At 36.4% G+C, this 25,023-nt stretch overlaps 1 protein-coding gene across 1 annotated transcript in view; it reads left to right on the forward strand.

Annotated features, from left to right (window-relative positions):
- The window catches only part of LOC150086891 (dynein axonemal heavy chain 7-like), a 1,233,418-nt gene that overhangs the window by 1,097,978 nt on the left and 110,417 nt on the right, over window positions 1-25,023 (forward strand). Inside the window, exon 57 of the mRNA XM_090372313.1 lies at window positions 17,817-18,002. Within this exon, the coding sequence (XP_090228439.1) occupies window positions 17,817-18,002 (186 nt within the window). The remainder of the gene's footprint in view (window positions 1-17,816; window positions 18,003-25,023) is intronic.

Below are 25,023 nucleotides of genomic sequence, written 5' to 3' on the forward strand. Positions count from 1 at the left end.
GTGATCCAGGAATGGAGTCATTTGGTCCTGTTGGAGAGGACTGGCATGAATGTTTTGTTTATATAGGTATAACCAATGGGAGGCTGTTCTGTGGCAAACCCCGGGAATTTTGGGTATAGTGTTATATTATGGAGGTAGATTAGGATGGTTCCAAGGTTAGGGGGGAGAGTTAGGACCTGCTTGAGAGTATATCTATGGATATATTTCTTTTTAATCTGTTACAGATTATTAGATCAACATATGAAGTATTTAATAATTGATTGTTATACTACTATTGAATTAAATTACAATGTCCCTATAAAACTGGCACACAATCACCAAATTGTTATGATTATTACATTAATGTTAATGATAATCATTATTATTATTATTTCATTGATTAATTACTTATTAAATTTAAGTTAAGACTTTAAAAATTAAAAGAATTTAAATTTAAAAATTAATTTTACAAAATACTGACTCCTTTTCATTGCTCCTAGTTAAACACACTTACAACTAAAGATCATTAAAAGTATTTGTAAAACTCATATGCCACATCATCTGAGTGTTCACATTGCACTACTACCATCTTTTAAGGACTAATTATAATTAGTTAATATTAATTTTTACTGGGTGTTCATCTGAGTGTTCACATTGCACTACTACCATCTTTTAAAGACTAATTATAATTAGTTAATATTAATTTTTACTGGGACTCCCTGGATTTACTTTTCCTTATTAAGAGGTTTGAGATCTTCTTTTTTGCTGAGAATTTCTTCAGGATATCTGTATCCTTGCTGCTTGTTGACTTTGCCCTGAACATTTCATGAAGTAGGCTTCTTTGAAGGTTCTTCTGAATTACGATGAATATGTCAGAACTATGGTTTGGAGAAATTCCATGTGCCTCTGCAGGAAAGGGTGTGTGTGTGTGTGTGTGTGTGTGTGTGTGTGTGTGTGTGTGTGTGTGTGTGTGTGTGTGTGTGTGTGTGTGTGTGTGTGTGTGTGTGTGTGCAGCTGTTTTAGACTTTTTGATTTTGCCATGTTGAGGGTCTTGCTTATGTTCTCATATCCTTTTGTCGAGTCTTCTATACGTTTCTCTGATGTTGAGTCAGAGTTGCATGAGCATCGGATAAGGTACACTGGGCCTCTAGGGTTAGATGGTTGATGTTAGTGCTTGGATAGTTTTTGTTTCAGAGATTGGGTTCCTGCATAGAATGTGGAGATGTTGTGGGTTTTTGCTGTTTTTGCTAGATTCTGTTAATTCCTGAGATGTAAGGAATAATTAGCTTGGTTTTAGGTCTGGAACTTTGTTTAGAGTTTTGTTGATGATGCTGTTGTCTGTTACTGCTAGAGGATATTGATTCTTTTAAGCTTTTGCTTTTACGGTTGAGATTTCCTTTTCCAGTAATTCCAATTGGCTGCAAACTTTTAGGGCTCTGTTGACATAGGTTCTGATGGCTATTTTGGCAGAAAAACGATTTGAGTGCTTGTAGTTTAGGATGCATCCTGTGTCCATGGGTTCCCCATATGCTGTCATCTGTAGGATTATCAGGTTTTCTTGAGATGAGGATATACAGGAATGGGAGTTGTCTGTTTTCTTCTGTTTCAACTTTAAATTTAATTTTGTGGTGAAAGCTGATGAGTTTTGGTGGAAGTAGTTGAGTTGTTTTTTTTTTTATTCCTTGATTCCGGATGAGGAGGATGTCATCTGCATATCTGAGCCAGGGCTTTGGTTTTATGAGTTGATGGTTTAGAAAATTTTCTTCCAAGTGGCCTATAAATGTTTCTGCCAAAAGGGGGAGGGGATAGCGAGTTTCCCATAACGAGGCCAGAGATCCATTGTAGGTGTACAATGGATCCATTGTAGGTGAAGTGGGATTGTCCTGCCAAAAGGTTAATTAGATCTAAGATGTCTGATGATGTGGGCTTGGTGAATCCAATGTTTATGTTCCTGTCTAGATTATCGTATGTGATGTTTTTGGTTCTTGCAGTGGGATGGCGGTATACATGGATTCTACAGCGAAGGATACAAAAAAAGTCTTCAGGTTCTATGGTCAGTTGTTGGAGTCTTTGGATGGCTTCTGCTGAGTTGTGGATTGAGTAGGTGCTTCTAGGTAGTATGTTCCTTTGTTAACCAGATAGAGATTTGTTCCCCTGGGTGGAAGTTTCCATTAATAATGGGTTTGATGGAGAATCCTGATTTGTGGAATTTGATATTTGCAAAGAATGAGGGATCTTGTTGGGATTGAGTTTGTCAAGGAGTTCTTGGTCAATCTTCTTTTGTTCCAGAAAACAGGTGAGTTTCTTCTTTATTTTTGTTTCCAGTGATCATTGGGAGCCTTTTTGATGGGTTTGGTGTGATAGGTGTGATCTTGTGGTGGTAGACCTCCAGGTTTAGGATAACTGTGGCATTGCCTTTGTCTACTTTTGCTATGTGGATAGAGGGATTGTCTTTTAGTGCTTTGATAGCTGCTGCCTTCTGTCTTGTGATGTTTGATCTCCTCTGTATCCTCTTCTGGTACTCAAATTGCTCGAGGGTGTTGCTGCCAGTGATGTTGATGTGATCTCTGGCTTCCTGGATAGCTATTTTCTTGAGGCTCTCATGAAGGAATGCAAAAAAAAAAAAAAAAAAAGTCTGAGGTTGGACTGAGGTGATATTCAGTCTTTACCGAGAGGTTTTGTTCAGAGGTTGAAAGAGTTTTGTTTCTTAAATTAATAACTGAAGGTTTAAATATGGTGCTAGTTGTTGGAAAAGTGTTTTGTTGTGTTCTGTTGGTTACTGTTCAGATTCACTGTTATGTTGATATGTTGTTGGTGGCAGAATGGAATAAGAGATGTAAGTTTTTCATTAAGGGTAGTGATTTTTTGGCTTTATATATATTTAATTTGTCATTGATATAATTAGCATTAGCATTACTAGAGGCATATGATGCAAGAACGTGAGCCACCAAATACGGAGGATGCGGAAAGGTCACGGAATGACCACCGCATATCCCCAGAGCAATATGGCCTTAGTTGCTAATGCTCCTAAATAACAATAACAACAATGATGCAAGAAAGCAAGTTTATATAGCATCAGTCAAAAAAAAAAAAAAAAAAATTCCCATTTAACCCATCCATTCGCTCCTAAAGTTTGTTCTTCCTTGAATTTATTTAAGTTATCAGCTTCCACATTGACAGATGGAAACTTGTTCCAGGATTACAACCACCTGCTGGCTAAAGGCAAATTCCCACATATCTATTCGACAACTGTCTTTCCTCAATTTGAATTTTTGATACCTCAGGTGTGCTATCTGAGGAAGATAAAGAATCCCCATCAGCATTGAGCTTGCTCAAACCATTCAAGGCTTTATACACCTCTATCAGATCACCTCGCCGGTGCCTAGTCTCTAAACACTCAATTTGCAGAACCTAAGCCTTTCTTCGTAAGAGCAACCCTTTGTTCCATTCACAAATCTCGTTGCCCTTCTCTGCACTTATTCTAGCAACTCTACAGCCTTCCTAAAATGAAGCCTCCAGACTTGTATGCAGTACTCAAGGCATGTCCTGACCATTGTCTTATACAAAGGGATAATGAGCTCCTTATTCCTGATAGCATAATTCCTGAACCTCATTGACAAGACCCCATGACCTGCTCTGTGGCAGCCTGTCTGCACTGCTCAGAAAACTTCATATCTGACTGCACAATTTCCCCCTGGTGTTTTTCATTCTCCACCTCCCTGAGTGTAGTGCCACACAGTTGGTACATTTCTCTTGGGTTACTGCTACCCATATGCAGTACTTTGCATTTGTCAGGCGCCTCCGTAGCCAGGTGGGCAGGAGCAGCAGTGCGTAGCACATGCTTCTTGATTAGACCCGGGTTTGAACCCGTGCCCACCAAATACGGAGGATGCAGAAAGGTCAGGTAATGACCACTGCATATCCCTGGAGCAATATGGCCTTAGTTGCTAATGCTCCTAAAAAAAAAAAAAACCAAAACCACTTTGCATTTGTCAATGTTAAACTTCAGCTGCACATCCCAACTTTTCTAGATCCTGTTTCAGTAGCGTACTGTCAATAACAACCCTGCCAACCTTCGTATTGTCTGAAATCTTGGACATTAAGCCTGATATACCTTTATCAATATCATTTATAAATATAGAAAACAACAATGGGCCCACGACCAAGCCCTGCGGAGCAATACCAATAACAGTAGTCCACAAAGAGCAGTGTCCGTTGATTACCGCTCTCTGTCTTCTTGCACTCAACCATCCCTTTATCAATAGCAGCAACTTCCCCTTAATGCCATACTGCTCCAATTTATACAGCAGGCTTCTGTGTGCAACAGTATCAAAAGCTTTCCTGAAATCCAAAATTAATTATTGTGTGAACCAGTTTCTTTGTGACCACATTATAGTATCCAATCAAAATGGTCAGATAAGACATTTCCTTAACAAACCTATGCTACGTCTGAACTAACTGCAGTCTTGTCTAGTTGATCCTGCAATGTTTCTTTAACCAGTGACTCATTTATTTTCCCTGGAACAGAAGTTAAATTAACAGGTTTGTAATTACTTGTGTCCCTCTTTGTCCTCTTTGTGAATTGGGGACACATTTGCACATCTCCAGTCCATGGGTGCCTCCCTTGAGTCCAAGGAAGCTTTCATAATTATGGCTTTAATAATTTCATAATTATTGCTTACTTCCTTTGCTACCTCCTTTAATATAACTGGATAGATCCCATCCAACCCAGGTGCTTTCTTATGTTTAACTTCAACAATTTCTCCTCCACTTTCCTCTCAGTTATTACAAAATCATTTAGCTCCCTGTTAGATTTTCATAAGCTTCTGACCTCCAATTAGGAGAATTCCTCGTAATCTGTGAATGTAGATGCAATGTGAATGTAGATGCAAATACTTATTGAAATAGCACAATTTAAAGTAATTGAACCTTTTCAGTGCCAAACTCAAACTATTTATGGCTACATTTTGGGGGCCTCACTGTTTCTCGTCTTCAGGCCATTGTTTGAGGAGTGGTACTACAAATTTTTCAGTTTGATAATGATATTTGTTTATTTACAATTCAGTATATTCTAATTATGCTCTAATTAAACCTTAATATATTCTAATTAATATTCTAATATTAATTTAATTAATGTATTCTAATTAAGCCTTTGCATGTACAGTTGTATAATTATTACACATTTTCTTATCAGTTTAATTAACTCATTAATTAATTAGAATTAGCATTAGTAGAGGCATACAATTCAAGAAAGCAAGCTTATACAGCATCAGCCAAAAAAAAGGGGAAAAAAATTCCCATTTCACCCTCCCATTCACTCCAAACTTTGTCTAGTTCTGTCTTGAATTTATTTAAGCTATCAACAACAGAAGGAAGCTTGTTCCAGCAAAATCAACCACCTGCTGACTAAAGGCAAATTTCCACACATCTATTCTACAACTGTCTTTCCTCAGTTTGAATTTATGCCCCCTCAAGTACGTAATCTGAGCAAGAGGAAATATATCAATAGCATTGAGCTTCCTCAACTCATTCAAGGCCTTATACACCTCAGTCAGATCTTGTCTTTCTTGGTAAGAGAAGGGCAATGAGATTTCTTGGTAATATCATTGCCCTTCTCTGTACTCATTCCACCAGCTCTACATCCTTCCTAAAATGAGGCCTCCAGACCTGTATGCAGTACTCAAGGTGTGGCTGACCATGGCCTTATACATGGTAATGGTCAGGCCACAGATAAGACTATACAAGGGGACAATCACCTCTTTATCCCTGCTAGCAAAATTTCTGTATATCATTGACATGACACCATGAGCTACTCTTGCAGCCTGCCTGCACTGCTCAAAAAACTTCATATCTGACTGCACAATTACCCCTCTTTCCTTTTCATTCTCTACTACCCTGAGTGTAGTACCGCACAGTTGATACATTACTTTGGGGTTACTACTACTCATATGCAGTACTTTAGATTTGTCAATGTTAAACTTCAGTTGCCACCTCTCAGCCAATATGCTCAACTTTTCTGAATCCTATTGCAATAGTATACTATCATTACTGTCATTAACTACTCTGCTAACCTTCGTATAATCTGGAAACTTGGATGTTAAGCCTGATTCATTGATAAATACAGAAAACAACAATGGACCCAACACTAAACCCTGGGCGACTCCACTAATAACATTAGTCCATGAAGAGCAGTGTCCATTGATTACCACTCTCTGTCTTCTCCCACTCAACCATCCCTTTATCCATAGCAGCAACTTGCCCTTTATACCATACTACTCAACATGTACAGTAGTTTTCTATGTGCAACACTACCAAAAGCTTTCCTAAAATTCAAGTACATGGTATCAAAATTATTTTTTGCATCCAGTTCTTTTGTGACCACATCATAGTATCTAATCAAATTGGTTAGACAAGACTTCCCCTTAACAAAGCCATGCTGTGTCTGAACTGTAACTGCAGTCTTGTCTAGATTAATTAATTAAGATAGTTTATGAAAATCCCTAGAGTTACTCTTTAAATTAGTTGGAAGAGCTTACTTGTCCAGGAATGGAGCCTTTGGTTCAGTTGGGGAAAACTGTTCCTCTCCTCATAGGTTGGAATAGCTTACTTGTCCAGGAATGGAGCCTTTGGTTCAGTTGGGGAAAACTGTTCCTCTCCTCATAGGTCTGAAGATGGGAACAGTGAGTTCCAAAAATGTAGCCATAGTTTAAGAGTTTGGCATTGAAGTTGTTCAATTCCTTTAAATTATATCATTTTAATAATAAATTACTTATCTACTACATGATATAATAGTGTAGTGTCTATTAATTTATTAACATCATAATGAACAATTACGTAAACCCCACCAAATAATTAGAGACAAAGGAAATTGCATTGGAAAAAATATAAGAAACGGAAAGCCATCTCACTGAAGGTAAAGGCGCCTCCGTAGCCAGGTGGGAAGGAGCAGCAGTGCGTAGCACACGCCTCTTGATTAGACCGGGGTTCGAGCCCGTCACCACCAAATACGGAGATGCGGAAAGGTCATGGAATAACCACCGCATATCCCAGAGCAATATGGAGTTGCTAATGCTCCTAAAAGCCAAATAACAAACAAACAAACACTGAAGGTAAAGAAGAAGGTGCAAAATGAGCTTGCACTGAAGTACAGACAAGGCAGAGTGATTGCATTATATGCAAAAAACCTAAAGATCATGGATGAAGAAACCTTTCAGGAATGGGATAAACCTATGCTACCTTCAGGAAGAATTTAGTCACACAAAATCACCAAGTCTCCCAGAAAATAAGAAACTAAAACCCTTACTGAAGCATTTTAGCATAAGCAAAGATTAAATCATAAAACTAATAAATTATCTTCCAAACACAACAGTATAAGGGCAAAATAAATTCCTGCTCTTCAAGCTAAAAATATCTTCTATTTACATTATTAATGTAATACTGCATCTGTTTGGAAAAATCATCAAAGATGGGATAACACCAAGCATGTGGCGAGAATACCTTATAAAACTGATTCCCAATGGAAAAACTATCATCAGTAATGGATTACAGACCAATAGCAATTGGCTGCTCACTCTAAAGGTGTTTGAGAAAGTAATCCACCACTAAATAATCGATCAATGGTTTTCACACCATCTCCCCACCTTCATTGTATCCTGCAACAAAGATTGGCATAACCCCGGGGGCTCACATTTGGTGAGTATGGGCTTGGCACACCCAGCGTCCTGAGCTGGATATCATCATTCTTCCCTTTCTTGGTGATTCCCTTCTACTTTTGAGTCTCTCTCTCTCTCTCTCTCTCTCTCTCTCTCTCTCTCTCTCTCTCTCTCTCTCTCTCTCTCTCTCTCTCTCTCTCTCTCAGGGTTACTTGGGAACTTTTTTTTTTTCCCTGGTGCAGCATAAGCCTCAGGCTTCCTTGCATCATATGGATATTAATAATAATAATAATAATAATAATAATAATAATAAAATAATTAATAAATCTCCTTGAAATACTTTTCAAGAATCAACTGGTGTTGCACAGAGAAGCACAATTAAAACAGTATTTTATGAAAATTTTAATAACATTGCAGTAAATTCTCTGGTGAAAATTTTTGAGAAATACTTCAACTTTCAAGATTCCTCACTTCTTAGAATTCATACAACGTAAGGCCGAGGAAGCTACATGTTATGCAGACAATCTTAAATTTTTTATAGAAGCAGATAATCCAAAGTAGATCAACATTATAAATAAAAATGGTGCAACACAGAACAACAACCTTGTACAGTACTTGGCATCTGCTGAATATATTTAATGGCAAAGTAAATGTTTCCTACTTTTTCCTGCAAGGGGCTTACTACAAGTATCAGTTTTATTACCAATGCTTTCCACAATTATCTTTGAACCATTTTTGACATCCCATATGGGATTTACATGTTATGCAGACAATCTTAAATTTTTTATAGAAGCAGATAATCCAAAGTAGATCAACATTTTAAATAAAAATGGTGCAACACAGAACAACAACCTTGTACAGTACTTGGCATCTGCTGGCCTGTCTAAACATAGAGAAAACAACACAGCTAACAATAAGTAAGAGGAAAATAAATTTCCATTAATAATCTGGGCAACATGCAAAAGGAACACCCCACATTGATCTGGGGTTAATACAGGAAGAGAATTTAACTTTCCATCACCACGTCACACAAATAAGGAGGAAAATATATGCAGCATTCTGAAAGATATTTTAGGAAATCATGGACTTTACTGATGAAATTGAAATCTGCTAATACATCAAGAAATGCTTCTACCTATCCCCTTTTGCATCCAAAATATGGTCATCAACACCTGAGAGTCATAAGGCAAAAGGCAAGATCTAAGATACTCAGTGCAATACTAGATCTTGAGATTATTGAATTGGATCTGTGGCCCTTCTGCCTACCATTTCAAGATCAACACTTCTTGCAAGCCCTAATCTCCAAACCTAGAAACATGTGGTAACATTAAAAAATATCCTGATGCTCTCGAAACTTATAATGGGTAAGTTGGATGTGTCTTCAATATCAAATATTTTCAAGCTGTTGTTATTTTGGTTTTTAGAAGCATTAGCAACTAAGGCCATATTGCTCCAGGGATATGTGGTGGTCATTACCTGACCTTTCCGCATCTTCCATATTTGGTGGCTCACAGGCTCGAATCCTAGTCTAATCAAGAAGTGTGTGCTACGCACTGCTGCTCCTGCCCACCTGGCTACGGAGGCACCTATTTTCAAGCTGCCCAAAAACATTAGATATTTGTTGAATAATCACTTGCCACTCTGTTTCATCCCTTCAAACCTCACTGTTATAAAAGGAATGTTCCCAGCTAATACTTTAGCAGCAGTCACTGATATGAGGTCAATCTCTGTATGTATGCAAAAGACAAGGAATATAGATGAGAAATCCAGGAAAACATATATAATTATGTTTCAGACTCAAAATCCATTAATTGACTTAAAAGTTTCCCAGCCTTAATGAATTCACACAAATGAACTGATAGCAAGAGTACCAACAGATCTAGAGGACTTTTGTAAATTTAAATCATTCATACAACCCATGTTATTGTAACTCTGCCTTTACTGTATTTATTTATTTCTTTATTGTTTATCTTTATTTTAGCTTTATTGTACATTTCACTGTAATTCTGTTGTAATGCTGTTTAGGGGCAAACCTATTTGGTTAAATAAACTGAATAAATAAATAATAATGTCTGTTAATAACAGTGGCTGGCGGCTCGTGACTCTGATGTTTGGGGGTGCTGCATCTTAAATTTACATTAAATTGCCTTGGTTATAAGACATGTAGACATACACAGTAATAATAATAAGCAAGTTAAAAATACTACAAAACATTAACTAGACATTTACCATTAACAGACTTGAACTTTTATTTAAAAACAAAATCCATTCTTTAGTTTTTATTTGTTGAAAATAGATTAATAACTTTTTCATTAAAGTTTGGTGAACTGTTGACCAAGCTTTTCTCTGTTGAAAGCTTTGCTTGAGCATTTAGCCTTTCCTGATTCATAGTGCTCCTTAAAAATGTTTTTATTCTTTTCAATGTCGAATGGCAGCATTCGGGCTCTGAAGTAGTCATCGGAATGGTCAAAAGAACTTTTATGAGTTTTGTAAGTTCACCAAGAACTTCAGCTAGATTATTTTCTGAGATAAATTTCAGCAAGTTAGTTAATTTGCAATAGTTGTGTAGATCATGGCTGCAATAGAAAATGTGTAATTCCGTAAGACGTTTTTCTCTTTCAATCATGGGATATGCCTCGGTAGTCTCTTGTACCTCTTCCATGGGCATTTTCGTACAAAAAAATAACAAAGTTCTCCTTGTTAAACAATTTAGCAGCAATTAATTGCTTTATAAAAGAATATCTCTCACCTATGTCAACACTTATATAGTTGCATACTTCCTGATTTTTTAAAAAATCAAAATTCCTGATTTTTTAGAATGGCATTCTTAAAGTTTCCTATATATTCATGTATTTTCTCGAGATTGCATTTGATCATAAATAACTTCCACGTGAGGCATTATCTGATGGAAAAGTTCTAACCAGAACTCGAATTTTTCATTACTCAAGATGTGTGTGTGTGGCGCCTCCGTAGCCAGGTGGGCAGGAGCAGCAGTGCATAGCACACGCTTCTTGATTAGACTGGGGTTCGAGCCTGTCACCACCAAATATGGAGGATGCGGAAAGGTCAGGGAATGACCACCGCATATCCCCGGAGCAATATTGCCTTAGTTGCTAATGCTCCTGAAAACCAAAACAACAACAACAACTCAAGATGTGCAAATTCTAGTTGCTTCTGAAATCATCTTATGTGTTTGCTGTTGCTTGTAGTTCCTCCATGCACTTTTTTAAGGATTCTAAATTTTCATAAACACTGTTCCTGGTGCATATATTGAAGTTCCATCTTGTAGGGGAAGGTCGGGCAACACAGCTGTCCATATGCTTTCTGAGAACAGAGAGACGCTGTAGTGATCTCAAGAAAAATGTTGGTATTGACATGAAGTTGAAAAAGAATATTCTTGAATCTCGGGTACTACTTGCTGCATTTCTCATCATCAGATTCAGTTGGTGTGCATAGCAGTGAATAAAATGTGCATTTTTGTACACTTCTTTTATTTTAGCCTGAAAATCCCACTTTCTTGCCTTTTATCACACTTGTGCCATCAAATGTCTGAGCAACCAGTTTTTGAGTATTTCCTTCGAGGATTATTTTCACTGATCTAGAATGCATTTCGATATTCTGTCTGCCATTTGGTTTTCCGGAGTGAAAAAAGCCCCAAAAACATTAAAAAATGTCTCCATTCAGTTCATATCTCTGAACAATTACCATTTGTATATATTCTGAAACATCTGTTGTGTCATCAGCTATGACAGATACGAATGAAGCTTCTTTAATTTCTCTTTTTATTTCAACCTTGCATATTTGGAGCAAACAGTCAAGAATATCATTCTGAATAGTTTTTGAAATGCCTTTAAATGGTGCATTACTTTCTAAATGGTTCCTTAAATTGTAATCTAATGTACAGGCAAAATTTATTAATCCTCTGAATACTCCTGGATTTTTAGAATCATCTTTTTCGTCATTCCACGTAAAGGAATTTCAAACTGTCCACAAAATTTAATGCAGTCTATTATTTTAGATAATACCTCACGATTCTTGGTAAATTTTCTGTTATGTTTGTAGATCGAAAGTCTGTAGCTTAGCTGTTCTTTAATATTTAAGCTTCCTAAAAGCGATAATGAAATCACATTATCAATATATTTCTTCGAACTCTCATGTTTTAGAGTTTTTTTCTTTCATTCTGTTTATGTTTGTAAAGCCACGTTTTGTCCACGTTAAGTCACCTGCGAACAGTAAACGTGGAAAACAAAACAAAACAATGCATTTTTAACTTCACAACCACAAAGCCAACTTTCCATTGATACCATTCAGTTTTAAAACTGTGAATATATTTCTTATTATTACTTATTCCCTGCTGAGAATTTTGAATCTTTGGTGTGGGGGCGGCCTTCTTTTTTAATTGCATTTTTTTCTTTAAGCAATAATTGTGAAAAACTGAGTTGCTGAAGTTTATTCACTGTCACATGATTTACTTCATGGGGAAGCATGGAGGCCATGATCGAATCAAATTTCACAAAATTGTGTGTCGTAGAAATAATGTTTTACTTACACATCACCTCAAAATATAACTTCAACTTAAAAAGTTCAAGCTCAATTTGCAATTAAACTGTAATCACTTAATTACACTGTTGAATGTTGAGTATTGACTTAACACTGATATTATTTAGTTACTTAATGGGAATTTGAGCGAATAACAAAAAGACACCGACATTGTGGCTACACACCCATCATAGTCAACAATGAAATCTGCACTGCACGCATTACGGTGACTTTGATTCGTTTCACCTATAAAAAATGTATATTGACAAGTTGCCAATATGCTGGTTGCCAGTGGCAATGAACTACCAGATATTCAGTGGAATGCAAAATGTGACACTGCCTGGCACACAGTGAGGCCTACGGTTAATTAAACTTCAAAGTTGGAAACAATTTCGTGTTTTTATTCGTTTATTATTGAAATGATTACTGGAAATAGAGGATGCACATACTATATGCAGGTCCTGTTAATAAAAATATTCATTGCGTTGCATTATTTACAAAATTTCATATAACTCTGTTCACTGTATATCTAGATTTAAATAGCTGGGGTGCTGCATTGCCTATGGATGAGCCACCCCTGGTTAATACTGTTATATCTGCTGGTATATCGGTTGTAATGAAACAGGGAAACAGTAAACACCTCTGAATGTGGACAGATTATAGCAAGCATAAATATAAATTTATTTATTTATTATTATTATAAAAATGAATAAATTTAGACAGATTAGACTGGCACTGTAATGCCATAGTTTCTTTGATTTTGGTTGCCATCTTCTCCAGTTATGATTTTTATTTGTCATTTCTAAATAGAGTTTTTAAAATCAGTTACAGATCTCTATTGTGATTAATGCCATCTTAGTAAAAGTATTCAGATTGTTGCAACCCATCCCAAGCAACTGATGGCAAACTTTTTTTTTTCCTTCTATTACTTGTACTTGGAAGGAACCATGAAACTAAACTAAGCTATTTTAATTGAAAAGGTGTGTGTGTGTGTGTGTGTGTGTGTGTGTGTGTGTGTGTGTGTGTGTGTGTGTGTGTGTGTGTGTGTGTGTGTGTGTGTGTGTGTGTGAGAGAGAGAGAGAGAGAGAGAGAGAGAGAGAGAGAGAGAGAGAGAGAGAATCATAAGTACTTGGTACTTGTGACATTGTAGTTATTATAAATTCATACCATGATTATGTATATAAGTACAATTATGTAATTTTACTTAACTAATGTAATGTAACTGTATAAATTAACTGTATGTAATTAATTATATAATTATATTTACATTAATATGTAAACACAAAGAAAGTGGAAGAATCACATTTTCCACCAAATACGAATGGTTTACCTGTTTTGTATCTGACTAAATTAAACCAGAAGAAGCAACAAGTTCTGTTATGTTGGATCCCTGGTCACGCTGGAATTTCTGGAAATGAACAGGCTGATGCCAAAACTGCTACCGATCCTATAAACCAATCCTTCACTACACCTGCATCTGACTATAAGTACATTATAAATAAACGATGCCTTGAACAATGGCAACATATCTGGCAGAATCAAGTCAACAATAACCTACTTGGCATAAAAAAAAATCTAAAACCATGGAGATCTAGTATATGTGAGAACCAACATGAAGAAGTCGTATTAGCCCGATTAAGGATAGGCCACATGCACCTGACACATCTTTATTTGCTTGCAGCCACTGACCCACCACTGTGTATAAACTGTAACACTCAGCTCACTGTTCATCATCTACTTATTGATTGTCCCATGTACAGTACTGAGCAACAAGCTATGTTTATCTCATTTCCCACGACGAACTCCTCTCTCAGCATTTCTGACCTACTAGCAGACACACCATATGTGACCAAAATTTTTGATTTCCTCAAACAGATAAAACTGTACAACACGATATAATCTTGAATAACATCTATACAGATAGAACTATTAGATAGTATGAATCAGAACTGTACTACTCAATATGTTCTATGTTGATAATAATATTAGTAAAATAATAAGAGGAGTTTACCTCAATATAGTGCATAGAACACTTCCGTATGATACCCTCCAGAAATAAAAACGAAAAAATCGACAACTTACCGGTACATTAGAGTAAAATATAAATAATTAAATAATCAATTTAACACAATTCAAATCTATTTAAAACAATTAAAAATCTAATTAACGCAATTAAAAGAATCTAACAAAAATATTCAAAACGATTTTCCTTCCTGAAGCTGACAATGCTTTTCGACTGTATGTCGCGATCACAGGAATGAAAATTACCAAATCGGGTTAAACCTGATACTTAAATAGAGATTATTTGTCTTCGCGCATGCGCGTAAATGTCCACGCATCGGAGATCAAATATGGCCGCCGAACATTAACAGAATTCTCGTGTAATTTAATTTCAACGGTTTCTGCAATTAATAGTCGCTTATAATTACGTTGAACGTTAAGTATTTTGGCCTCGCTAAATAAAAAAGTATGTTTTTCGTTAATGGCATGAAAGGCTAATTCTGACGCTGCTGAACGAGAAGCACGAACTGAGGCTTCATGTTGATTTACAAGAATATTAAGAGAAAATTGGGTCGAACCTTGATAAGACGAATTGCAATCACTGCAAGAAATGTTGTATACCAGATCATTAATTTGTGTTGCGAACGCTGAAAGAACCGAGCGATTGTTCAGTACAGTGTGTAATTTCCGTATTGGCCTAGCTACAATTTTAAATTCGGTATCTTTAAAGAATCTGTCAAGCTGTTTGTGCCACTGTTCAACATACGGAGGACAGAAATAAAGTATTTTTTGATATTACTATTGTTGATTGGTGTAGTATTTTGTATCCTATCCTTAGCTTGTACCCTAATTCGGTTTATTGTGGTAATGGAATAACCCCTGTTTAAGAATCTGCTAGTTAATATTTGTATTTCTGAGTCCAAAGCAGATTCCATCGTTGAATATTTATAGGCATTAAGAAATTGATTAAAGATAATCGATCTTTTGTAGGTGAACGGGTAATAGCTATTATAATGTAGAAGCATACCTGTGTTTGTAGGTTTTCGATAGATGCTAAATTGTATTTTATTCGAGTCCCGGGTAAGCGTGAAATTTAGAAAGTTTAATGACTTTGTATCCGTATCCTCCCTTTCCAATGTAAATTTGAGTCTAGAATGAATATTATTAAACGAATGTAAAATGTCTTGGATAGTATTACTATCGGTAATAACTAGAATATCGTCTAAATACCTCCCATAGTATGTGATACGGGTTCGAAAAGGTGTCAAATGTATCTGCTCAATCGTTGAGAGATAGATCTCTGACATTAAGCCACTCAGGCTCAAACCCATTGGTAATCCAAAAATTTGTTTGTACACCTTGTCTCGAAAGGTGATGTAGTTAGCCTCAACTAACAGTTTAATTAAGTGAAAAATTTCCTTAATAGGTAGCTTCGTATAATTAATCGGTGTCGAGTTTTTATTTAACATATCCCAAATAATATCTAATGTATTCAACGTTTACATTCGTATATAATGAGGTAACATCTAGTGAGAATAAATTGTCATTGTCGCCGAGTCTACAGTCTTTAAGCTTATTAAATAATGTATCGTAGTTCTTAATCCCAAATTGTATTACCTGTCTAAAGGGTTTTATAATGTTATATACATGTGTGGCTAAGGATGAAAATGCCGAGTTCCTGTAGGAAACAATATGTCGAATAGGAAACCCAGTAATTAAATTACACAAGACTGGGTTTCCTATTCGACCTATTGTTTCCTACAGGAACTCGGCATTTTCATCCTTAATGTTCGGCGGCCATATTTGATCTCCGATGCATGGACCTTTACGCGCATGCGCGAAGACAAATAATCTCTATTTAAGTATCAGGTTTAACCCGATTCAGTAATTTTCATTCCTGTGATCGCGACATACGGTCGAAAAGCATTGTCAGCTTCAGGAAGGAAAATCGTTTTGAATATTTTCGTTAGATTCTTTTAATTGCGTTAATTTGATTTTTAATTGTTTTAAATAGATTTGAATTGTGTTAAATTGATTATTTAATTATTTATATTTTACTCTAATGTACCGATAAGTTGTCGATTTTTTCGTTTTTATTTCTGGAGGGTATCATACAGAAGTGTTCTACGGAATATATTGAGGTAAACTCCTCTTATTATTTTACTAACAGATAGAACTATGTATTTAACATCACCATAGTTAGGCGCGTTCGGGAGGCAACTAGAGGGAGTAATACTCTTGATTTGATTATCAGTAGTGATTCTTCATGCATTAAGAATCTGCAGGTAAATGAACCACTAGATGGCAGTGATCACAGTGTGCCGAAGTGGGATTTACTCAAAGAGGTAACTACCATTAGGGGTAAGGGAAGGGTTATTGCTTTCGTAAAGGCGACTACGATGGACTGAGACAGTATTTAAATTCTATACAGTGGGACCAACTGATGATGTTACCAACAGCAAATGCAAAATGGGAAGCATTCAAAGAACTTATCTTGGAAGCTACTAGGCTTTACATACCAACTAAGAAATATTGTTCAAGGTTTAGGCCTAAGTGGATGTCAGATGAACTAATGAGACATATGGCAGAGAAGAAAAATGCATGGGATACATACAAATTAACACGTGACACAGAAGCCTATGATAGATACAAGTTGATCTGTAACCAAGTTACAAAGGAGGTTAGGCAGGCGAAGGCAGATTACGAGAAATCTTTGGCAAGGGATGCAAAGAAAAACAGCAAAGAGTTCTTTACTTATGTAAACTCTAGCAGGAAGGGGATGAATCAGATTGGTCCACTTGATATCAATGGGTCAACTGTTGATGATCCTGCTCAGGTAGCTGACAAACTGAATGAATATTTTGCATCGACATTCACACATGAGGAGTTATTCAGCGAGGGGAATGCCAGAGGTGTATTCAGCTCCGGCAGTAAGCTAGAGAATCTTGTAATAACTGAGAGTAAAGTGGAGGAGAAATTGTTGAAGATAAATACAAGAAAGGCACCTGGGGTGGATGGGATCTATCCAGTTATATTAAGAGATATTAATATTTTAGAGATTTCAAGGTATCAAACAAAAAAAAATTTATCTTTTTATCACAACTACTCCTGGTTGAATACAAATCTTTTTTGAGCCCCCCCCCTTGTACTTCATATGAGTAGCAGTAATCCCAGATTAACATACCACACTCAAGGTAGTGGAGAATTAAAAAAGATCTGAGGGTAATCATGCAGTCAGATGTGAAGTTCTCTGAGTAGTGCAGACAGGCTGCGAAGACAGTCCATGGAGTTGTGCCAATGATATATAAGAATTTTGCCATTTGATATAAAGCAGTGATTATCCCATGGTATGAGACAGTGGTTAGTGAGGGAAACAAAAGTTTATTAACAGTGGAGAGTAGACACCTATGGAAAGATTTGATTGAAGTATTTAAGTTTGAATAGATTGAGTAAGCTTAATGCCAAAGAAATCCTTATTGTTGCTTAGGCTATGCACATAAGGGGGCATAAATTCAAATTGACGATTTGTCTAGTTTTTCCTAAGAAAAACTGATTTTTTGTTACAATAAAACAGTTATATATATAATTTATATCTTTTTAAAATATGTAATAAATAATATAGAGTTCTTTTTTATTGTTTTTCAGCAATTACCCACCGAACAAGAACCTGAGATATTTGGTATGCATGAAAATGTTGACATTTCACGTGAACTGCAAGAAAGTAAACGGTTACTCGATTCTATTCTTCTAACTCAGGGTCAAGTTACTGCAGCTGGTGGAGGAGCTACAGACACACAGTTATTGGCCATAACTGCTGACATTCTGGCAAAAGTAAATGTTCACTTTATTTATCCTTTAAATGATGTTCACTTTATTTATCCTTTAAATGAGAAATATTTTGTGGAACCAAGACCATGTTAAGACAGAAGCCTGAAAGCAGTTGCATCCAGTCACCAGCTCTTGGAGCTGAAAATGAATAGTATCAGTGGGATCTTTCATATACTGAGGCAAAGTAAAATAAATACAGTACTGGAACTTTTCCATATGGGGGAGGGCAGAATTTTCTTATTGCTTATTTGCATCTGGGAACTTAAAAACTTCATATGGCCCTGTGCAAAATGATTGTCCATTAAGAAGTAATAAGATTAAACCATTTTTATCCATGATATAACTTTTTACAGGTTGCTTACACATCAACCACTTTATTCTGTATATTAATGAAGAATACAGAATACTGTATTAAAAAAAAAAAAAAAAAAAACATTTTTAATGTTTGTTCATAATTAACATTAATGACATTGCATAACTGTACTGGCAACAAGACAGTTTTTGTTAGTTCACATGATGACTGATTGAATACAATATTGAGATGCTGCTCTGAAACAGCCCAGTGCATTTCGTGCACTGCAGCTAGGAAATATCCAATTGAGATGCTGCTCTAATTGAAATAACAATTAGTAGAATAGAAATAGCGTGCTAATCTTTGATTCTGTGGAAAACTATTTCTGTGTTTAAGTTTCTTGATAGTGCATTCCTTTAATAATTATTGGCAAGGCTAAATGATGCAAGAAAGGGAACTTTTCATTAATCTGACAAAAAAAAATTTTAAATAAAAATTTAAATTTAAAAAATCTCCAGTCACTCATACTTTCCCATCACCTGAAAGTGGTGATCCAATTCTGCTTTAAAGTTTACCAAACTCTCCAACCTGGCCACTTTAATGGTAATTGATCCAAAGTTCAAGAGGTCCAGCCCTCTCTTTCTCCCTAAGATTTTATATTTATGCTCCCTGGTTCCTCTCTCTCTCTCTCTCTCTCTCTCCCTCCCTCCCTCCCCTACTAGTCAGAATATACTTCATACTTCTCTCATTCATTTTTCTGATCCCCTTCTAGGCTTTTTATATGTCAGTCAATCAGGGCATGGGTGGCTATAACTGTTGCCTCTGCTTTATTTGTAGAACAACAGTTTGTATCCTCCCCAAATCTAATTGCCCATCTTTGAACCACCTCTAGAAGTTCGGTCTTTTTTCTTTTTTTAGTTGTAGCTTCCACCTAAATACAGAATTCCAAGTGCAGTTCAACTATCATCTTATATAAAGAAATAATAACATCCTTTCCTCCCTCCCTCCACAAAAGTCCAATAATCATTGACAGGACAATAACTAGAAAACTGAGATGACTAAACTTTAGTAATAAGATTACTAAACTGTGTTTAGTTATTGCATGGACTATTCAGCTCTATTTTTTATTGAGAGATGAAATCTCCCACTGCAGAGGGATGGGTAACAGCTCCAACAGAGAAAATGACAAGGTTTGACCCTCACTTGGTTTTCAGCCATTAGTGGGAAATATGGTTAAAATTTCCAAAAAAAAATAATTTATTTAAAAAATTTTAAAAAGGTTTATTATATATATTAATTTAAATTTGTACTTGACTGATGGTATACAATAAACTATTATATACTTATATAATTTGACTCATAAAATCAAAAAAAGAAGAAACATTATTGGATTGTGTATAAATAATGCTCCAATTTCTGATTTTATAAGATCAGTAATATGAAAGAATATTATGATAAACTGTATTCAGTTATTGCATGGACTATTCAGCTATATTTTTTATTGTGAGATGAAATCTCTCACTACAGAAGGAGATTTTATCTCACAATTATTATAATATCATTATTATTAGAGGGAGGGGTAAAAACCCAGCAGAGAAAATGACAAGGTTTTCAGCTTGATTTTCATGACTTTAAAATCAGCATGACTTGATTTTCAGCCTTTAACCACCTCAATAGTGGGAAATATGGGAATTTGGGAAATTAAAATTTTCAAAAAAAAATTTATTTATTAAAAAAAGTTTTAAAAACTGAAATTAAAAATATATTTAAAAAAGGTTTATTATACATATTAATTGAAATTTGTTCTTGTCCTCTATATTTAGTTTGTATGTACTTGACATTTTTATACAGTAAACTATTGTATACTTAAATAATTTGATTCTTATAAAATCAAAAAAAGGAGAAACATTATTGGATTGTATATAAATATTGCTGGAGTTTCTTGCTTTTATCATTCTTGGTCAGTAATATAAAAGAATGTTATGAACTTTTGCCCGAGTTTAATAAAGAATATTATTACATCATCATTAATGTACAAGTTAGTGCATTTGCATCATTTCTGTACATAGCCAACTACAGAAGTAGTTATAAATTGGCATCATTAAGTATATCTCATATTGTGAACACCTTCACAACAAGTTGCCATGATATTGCACTACCTCAAATAAGTAACGCTTCACAATAGGAGAAGACTATTGTTATTCTCAGCAGATACCATCACCCATACTGCACCGTTTCGGAGCTTATGGCTACTCATCAGTGACATCCTAGTTGCGAAGTATAAATCCACAATATGAGAGATGCCTGATGATGTGGAGAAATTTAGATTACAGTATAGTTTAGGGCTAAAGCCTCAGGCTATGTAAATAGCTTGAGGTAATAAACAGCAAAAATTATGCATTCAATAACTTATACATATGTATAAATAGTATAACACAAGCATCTAGAAACCCTAACATGTCTGTTTGTTATATATATATATATATATATATATATATATAAAATTATTCATTGCCATCAAAAAAAATAAGGGCAATCCCTGGTGCAGACAAGTTAGAGGGTTTTACATAAATTAAGTGTTAATAATAATAACAATTGAAATAGGAGGGTGTGGCTTTAACAAAGGAATAACATAAAAATGTTATTCCTTTGTTAAAAATGTAACAAGCATATGGAGATAACAAGTCTGCAAAAGTTAAAAGTTTGATATGAGAGAATCTAAAATGCTTTTTCCAAGCATATACACCTCTCAGTTTAATCCTGGGTAAGGGATTCTAGATTCCTGCCAAATCCAATCCTGTCGAACAACCACAACACTGGTGGTGTAGCTTGAGCAAGAGGAAGAATGCCATCAGCATTGAACTTGCTCAATCCATTGAAAGCCTTAACACACCTCAATCAGGTCACCTTGCAGGTATCTAATCTCCAGCTTCTTCAATTTGCAGAACTGAGGCCTTTCTTGTTAAGACCATCCTTTTGTTCTGCCTCACTAATCTCATTGCCCTTCTCTGCACCCATTCCTAAAATGAGGCCTCCAGACCTGTATGCAGTACTCAAGATGCAGCTAACCATTGACTTGTAAATTGGATAATCACCTCCTTATCCCTGCTAGCAAAGTTCCTGTATATTATTGAAAAAATCCCATAAGCTGTCCTGGAAGCCTGTCTTCACTTCTCGCAGAATTTCGTATCTGACTATACAACTCACCCCAGGGATTTTTCATTTTCCATTACCCTGAGTGTAATACCACAGAGCTGGTACATTATTCTACAATTATTGCAACCCACATGGAGTCTAGATCTAGTTTCAATAGATCACCTTGGTTACTGTCTCACCATGCTGCCAACCTTTCTGTCAGCTGCAAACTTAGACATTAAGCCGGACATACCTTCGTCAGTATCATTAATAAATATAAAAAAAAGAAAAAATAAGCCCAGCACTGAACCCTGAGGAACTAGATTAATAGCATTAGTTCAAGAAAAGCAGTGCCCATTAATAATCACTCTCTACCTTCTCTCACACAACCATCCTTTATCCATAGCTGCAACTTGCCCTTAATACCATACTGCTCCAATTTGTATAGCAGTCTTTTATGTACAACGGTATCAAAAGCTTTCCTAAAAGGTATATGATATCAAAATTATTTTTTGCATCCAGTTCCTTTGTTAATGTATCATAGTATCCAATCACACTGGTCAGACAGGATTGCCCTTTAACAAATCCATGCTGTGACTGCTGTATAACTACAGATGGTTCTACATTACTTCTTTAATCAGTGACTACATTATTTTCCCCTAGAACAGAAGTTAAGCTAACAGGTATGTACAGTAATTACTTGTGTCACCCTTTGATTCCTCTTTATGAATTGGGGATACATTCACACATTTCCAGTCCATTGGGACCATCCCTGAATGCAAGGATGCTCACATAAATACGACTAAAGATTTGCTAACCTCTTTTTCTGCATCTCTTATTAAAATTGGATCCTCTCCACCCCAGGTGCTTTTTTTGTTTAGCTTCAACAATTTCTCTTCCACTTTCCTCTCAGTTATCACAAAATCATTTAGCTGCCTGTTATTTTGTTGCAACTCTGGCATTCCCATCCCTAAAAAATTCCTCATGTGAAAATAAATGAAAAATACTTATTCAGTTTGTTAGCAACCTGAGCAGGATGTCAACTATCCATATTTAGCAAACCAATGTGATTCATCCCATTCCTCTAGTGTTTACATAAGTAAAGTCTCTGCTGTTTTTATTTGCATTGTTTGCCAAAGATTTCCTGTAATCTGCCTCATCTTGCCTGACCTTCTTTGTGAAATAATTTCAGACTTGTTTATAACTATACTTGTGTGTACACCAATGCTAGGAGTTTAGTAAATAAATTTGATGAATTTGAGGTATTGCTCAAAACATCAAAGGCAGATATTGTGGGGATTTCAGAGACGTGGTGTCACACAGATATAAGAAATGCAGAACTGGAATTTGGGGAGTACAATGTCTACAGAAAGGATAGACAGGATAGGAAGGGAGGAGGGGTTATGCTATTAGTTAAAAAACACATAAAATCCAAGGAAGTGAAGCCAGTCGACATCGCTGGACAGTGCAGTGTCGAGTCAGTTTGGTGTGACATAAGCATTGGGAGATCAAAATTGAGAGTAGGAGTGTGCTATAGGCCTAATGACTCTGATGAGTATAATAAGAAACTGTTCGGAGAAATAGAGTGGGCCAGTAAATCAGAGAGTCTTATAATGGGGGATTTTAATTTCCCAGATATTGACTGGAATTTGGGGGCTGGTCACTCACACAGTAGCAAGGCTTTTGTGGATTTATTGGATGATTGTTTTCTACATCAGCATGTTCGGGAGGCAACTAGAGGGAGTAATACTCTTGATTTGATTATCAGTAGTGATTCTTCATGCATTAAGAATCTGCAGATAAATGAACCACTTGGTGGCAGTGATCACAGTGTGCTGAAGTGGGAGTTACTGAAAGAGGTAACTACCATTAGGGGTAAAGGGAAGGGGTATTGCTTTCGTAAAGGCGACTACAATGGACTGAGACAGTATTTAAATTCTATACAGTGGGATCAACTGATGATATTGCCAACAGCAAATTCAAAATGGGAAGCATTCAAAGAACTTATCGTGGAAGCTACTAGGCTTTACATACCAACTAAGAAATATTGTTCAAGGTTTAGGCCTAAATGGTTGTCAGATGAACTAATGAGGCATATGGCAGAGAAGAAAAATGCATGGGATACATACAAATTAACACGTGACACGGACGCCTATGATAGATACAAGTTGATCTGTAACCAAGTTACAAAGGAGGTTAGGCAGGCGAAGGCAGATTACGAGAGATCCTTGGCAAGGGATGCGAAGAAAAACAGCAAAGAGTTCTTTACTTATGTAAACTCTAGAAGGAAGGGGATGAATCAGATTGGTCCACTTGAGATCGATGGGTCAACTGTTGATGACCCTGCTGGGGTAGCTAACAAACTAAATGAATATTTTGCATCGACATTCACACATGAGGAGTTATTCAGCGAGGGGAATGCCAGAGGTGTATTCAACTCTAGCAGTAAGCTACAGAATCTTGTAATAACTGAGAGCAAAGTGGAGGAGAAATTGTTGAAGATAAACACAAGAAAGGCACCTGGGGTGGATGGGATCTATCCAGTTATATTAAAGGAGGCAGCAAAGGAGGTAAGCAAACCCTTAGCCATAATTATGAGAGCTTCCTTGGACTCAGGGGGAGGTACCCATTGACTGGAGATGTGCAAATGTGACCCCAATTCACAAAGGGGGATCAAAGGCTGACACAAGTAATTATAGACCTGTGAGTTTAACTTCTGTTCCCGGAAAATTAATGGAGGCACTGGTGAAAGAAGCACTGCAGGATCATCTAGACAAGACTTCAGTTATAGCTAGGACACAGCATGGTTTTGTTAAGGGGAAGTCTTGCCTGACCAATTTGATTGGATACTATGATGCAGTCACAAAAGAACTGGATGCAGGGAATAACTTTGATATTATATACTTGGATCTTAGAAAGGCTTTTGATACTGTTGCACATGGAAGACTGCTGCACAAATTGGAGCAGTGTGGCATTGGAGGCAAGTTGCTGCTATGGATAAAGGGGTGGTTGAGGGGGAGAATACAGAGAGTGGTAATCAATGGACACTGCTCATCGTGGACTAATGTTATTAGTGGAGTCCCTCAGGGTTCAGTATTGGGGCCTTTATTGTTTTCTGTATTTATAAATGATATTGATGATGGTATATCAGGCTTAATGTCCAAGTTTGCAGACGATACGAAGGTTGGCAGGGTTGTCAAGGACACTACTGACACTATGCTGCTGCAACAGGATTTGGAAAGGTTGAGCAGATGGGCTTCGAGGTGGCAAATGAAGTTTAACATTGACAAATGTAAAGTACTACATATGGGAAACAGCAACCCCAGAGCAACGTATCAACTCTGTGGTACTAGACTGACAGTGGTAGAGAATGAAAGGGACCTGGGGGTGGTGGTGCAGGCAGATATGAAGTTCTCTGAGCAGTGCAGACGAGCTGCAAGAGTAGCTCATGGTGTATTGTCAATGATATATAGGAATTTTTCTAGCAGGGATAAGGAGGTGATTATTCCCTTGTATAAGGCAATGGTCAGGCCACACCTAGAGTACTGTATACAGGCCTGGAGGCCTCATTTCAGGAAGGATGTAGAGCTGCTGGAA

The sequence above is a fragment of the Mastigoproctus giganteus genome, chromosome 4 (assembly GCF_048544385.1).
Source record: "Mastigoproctus giganteus isolate SK-2022 chromosome 4, ASM4854438v1, whole genome shotgun sequence".
NCBI classification, from domain to species: Eukaryota; Metazoa; Arthropoda; class Arachnida; order Uropygi; family Thelyphonidae; genus Mastigoproctus; species Mastigoproctus giganteus.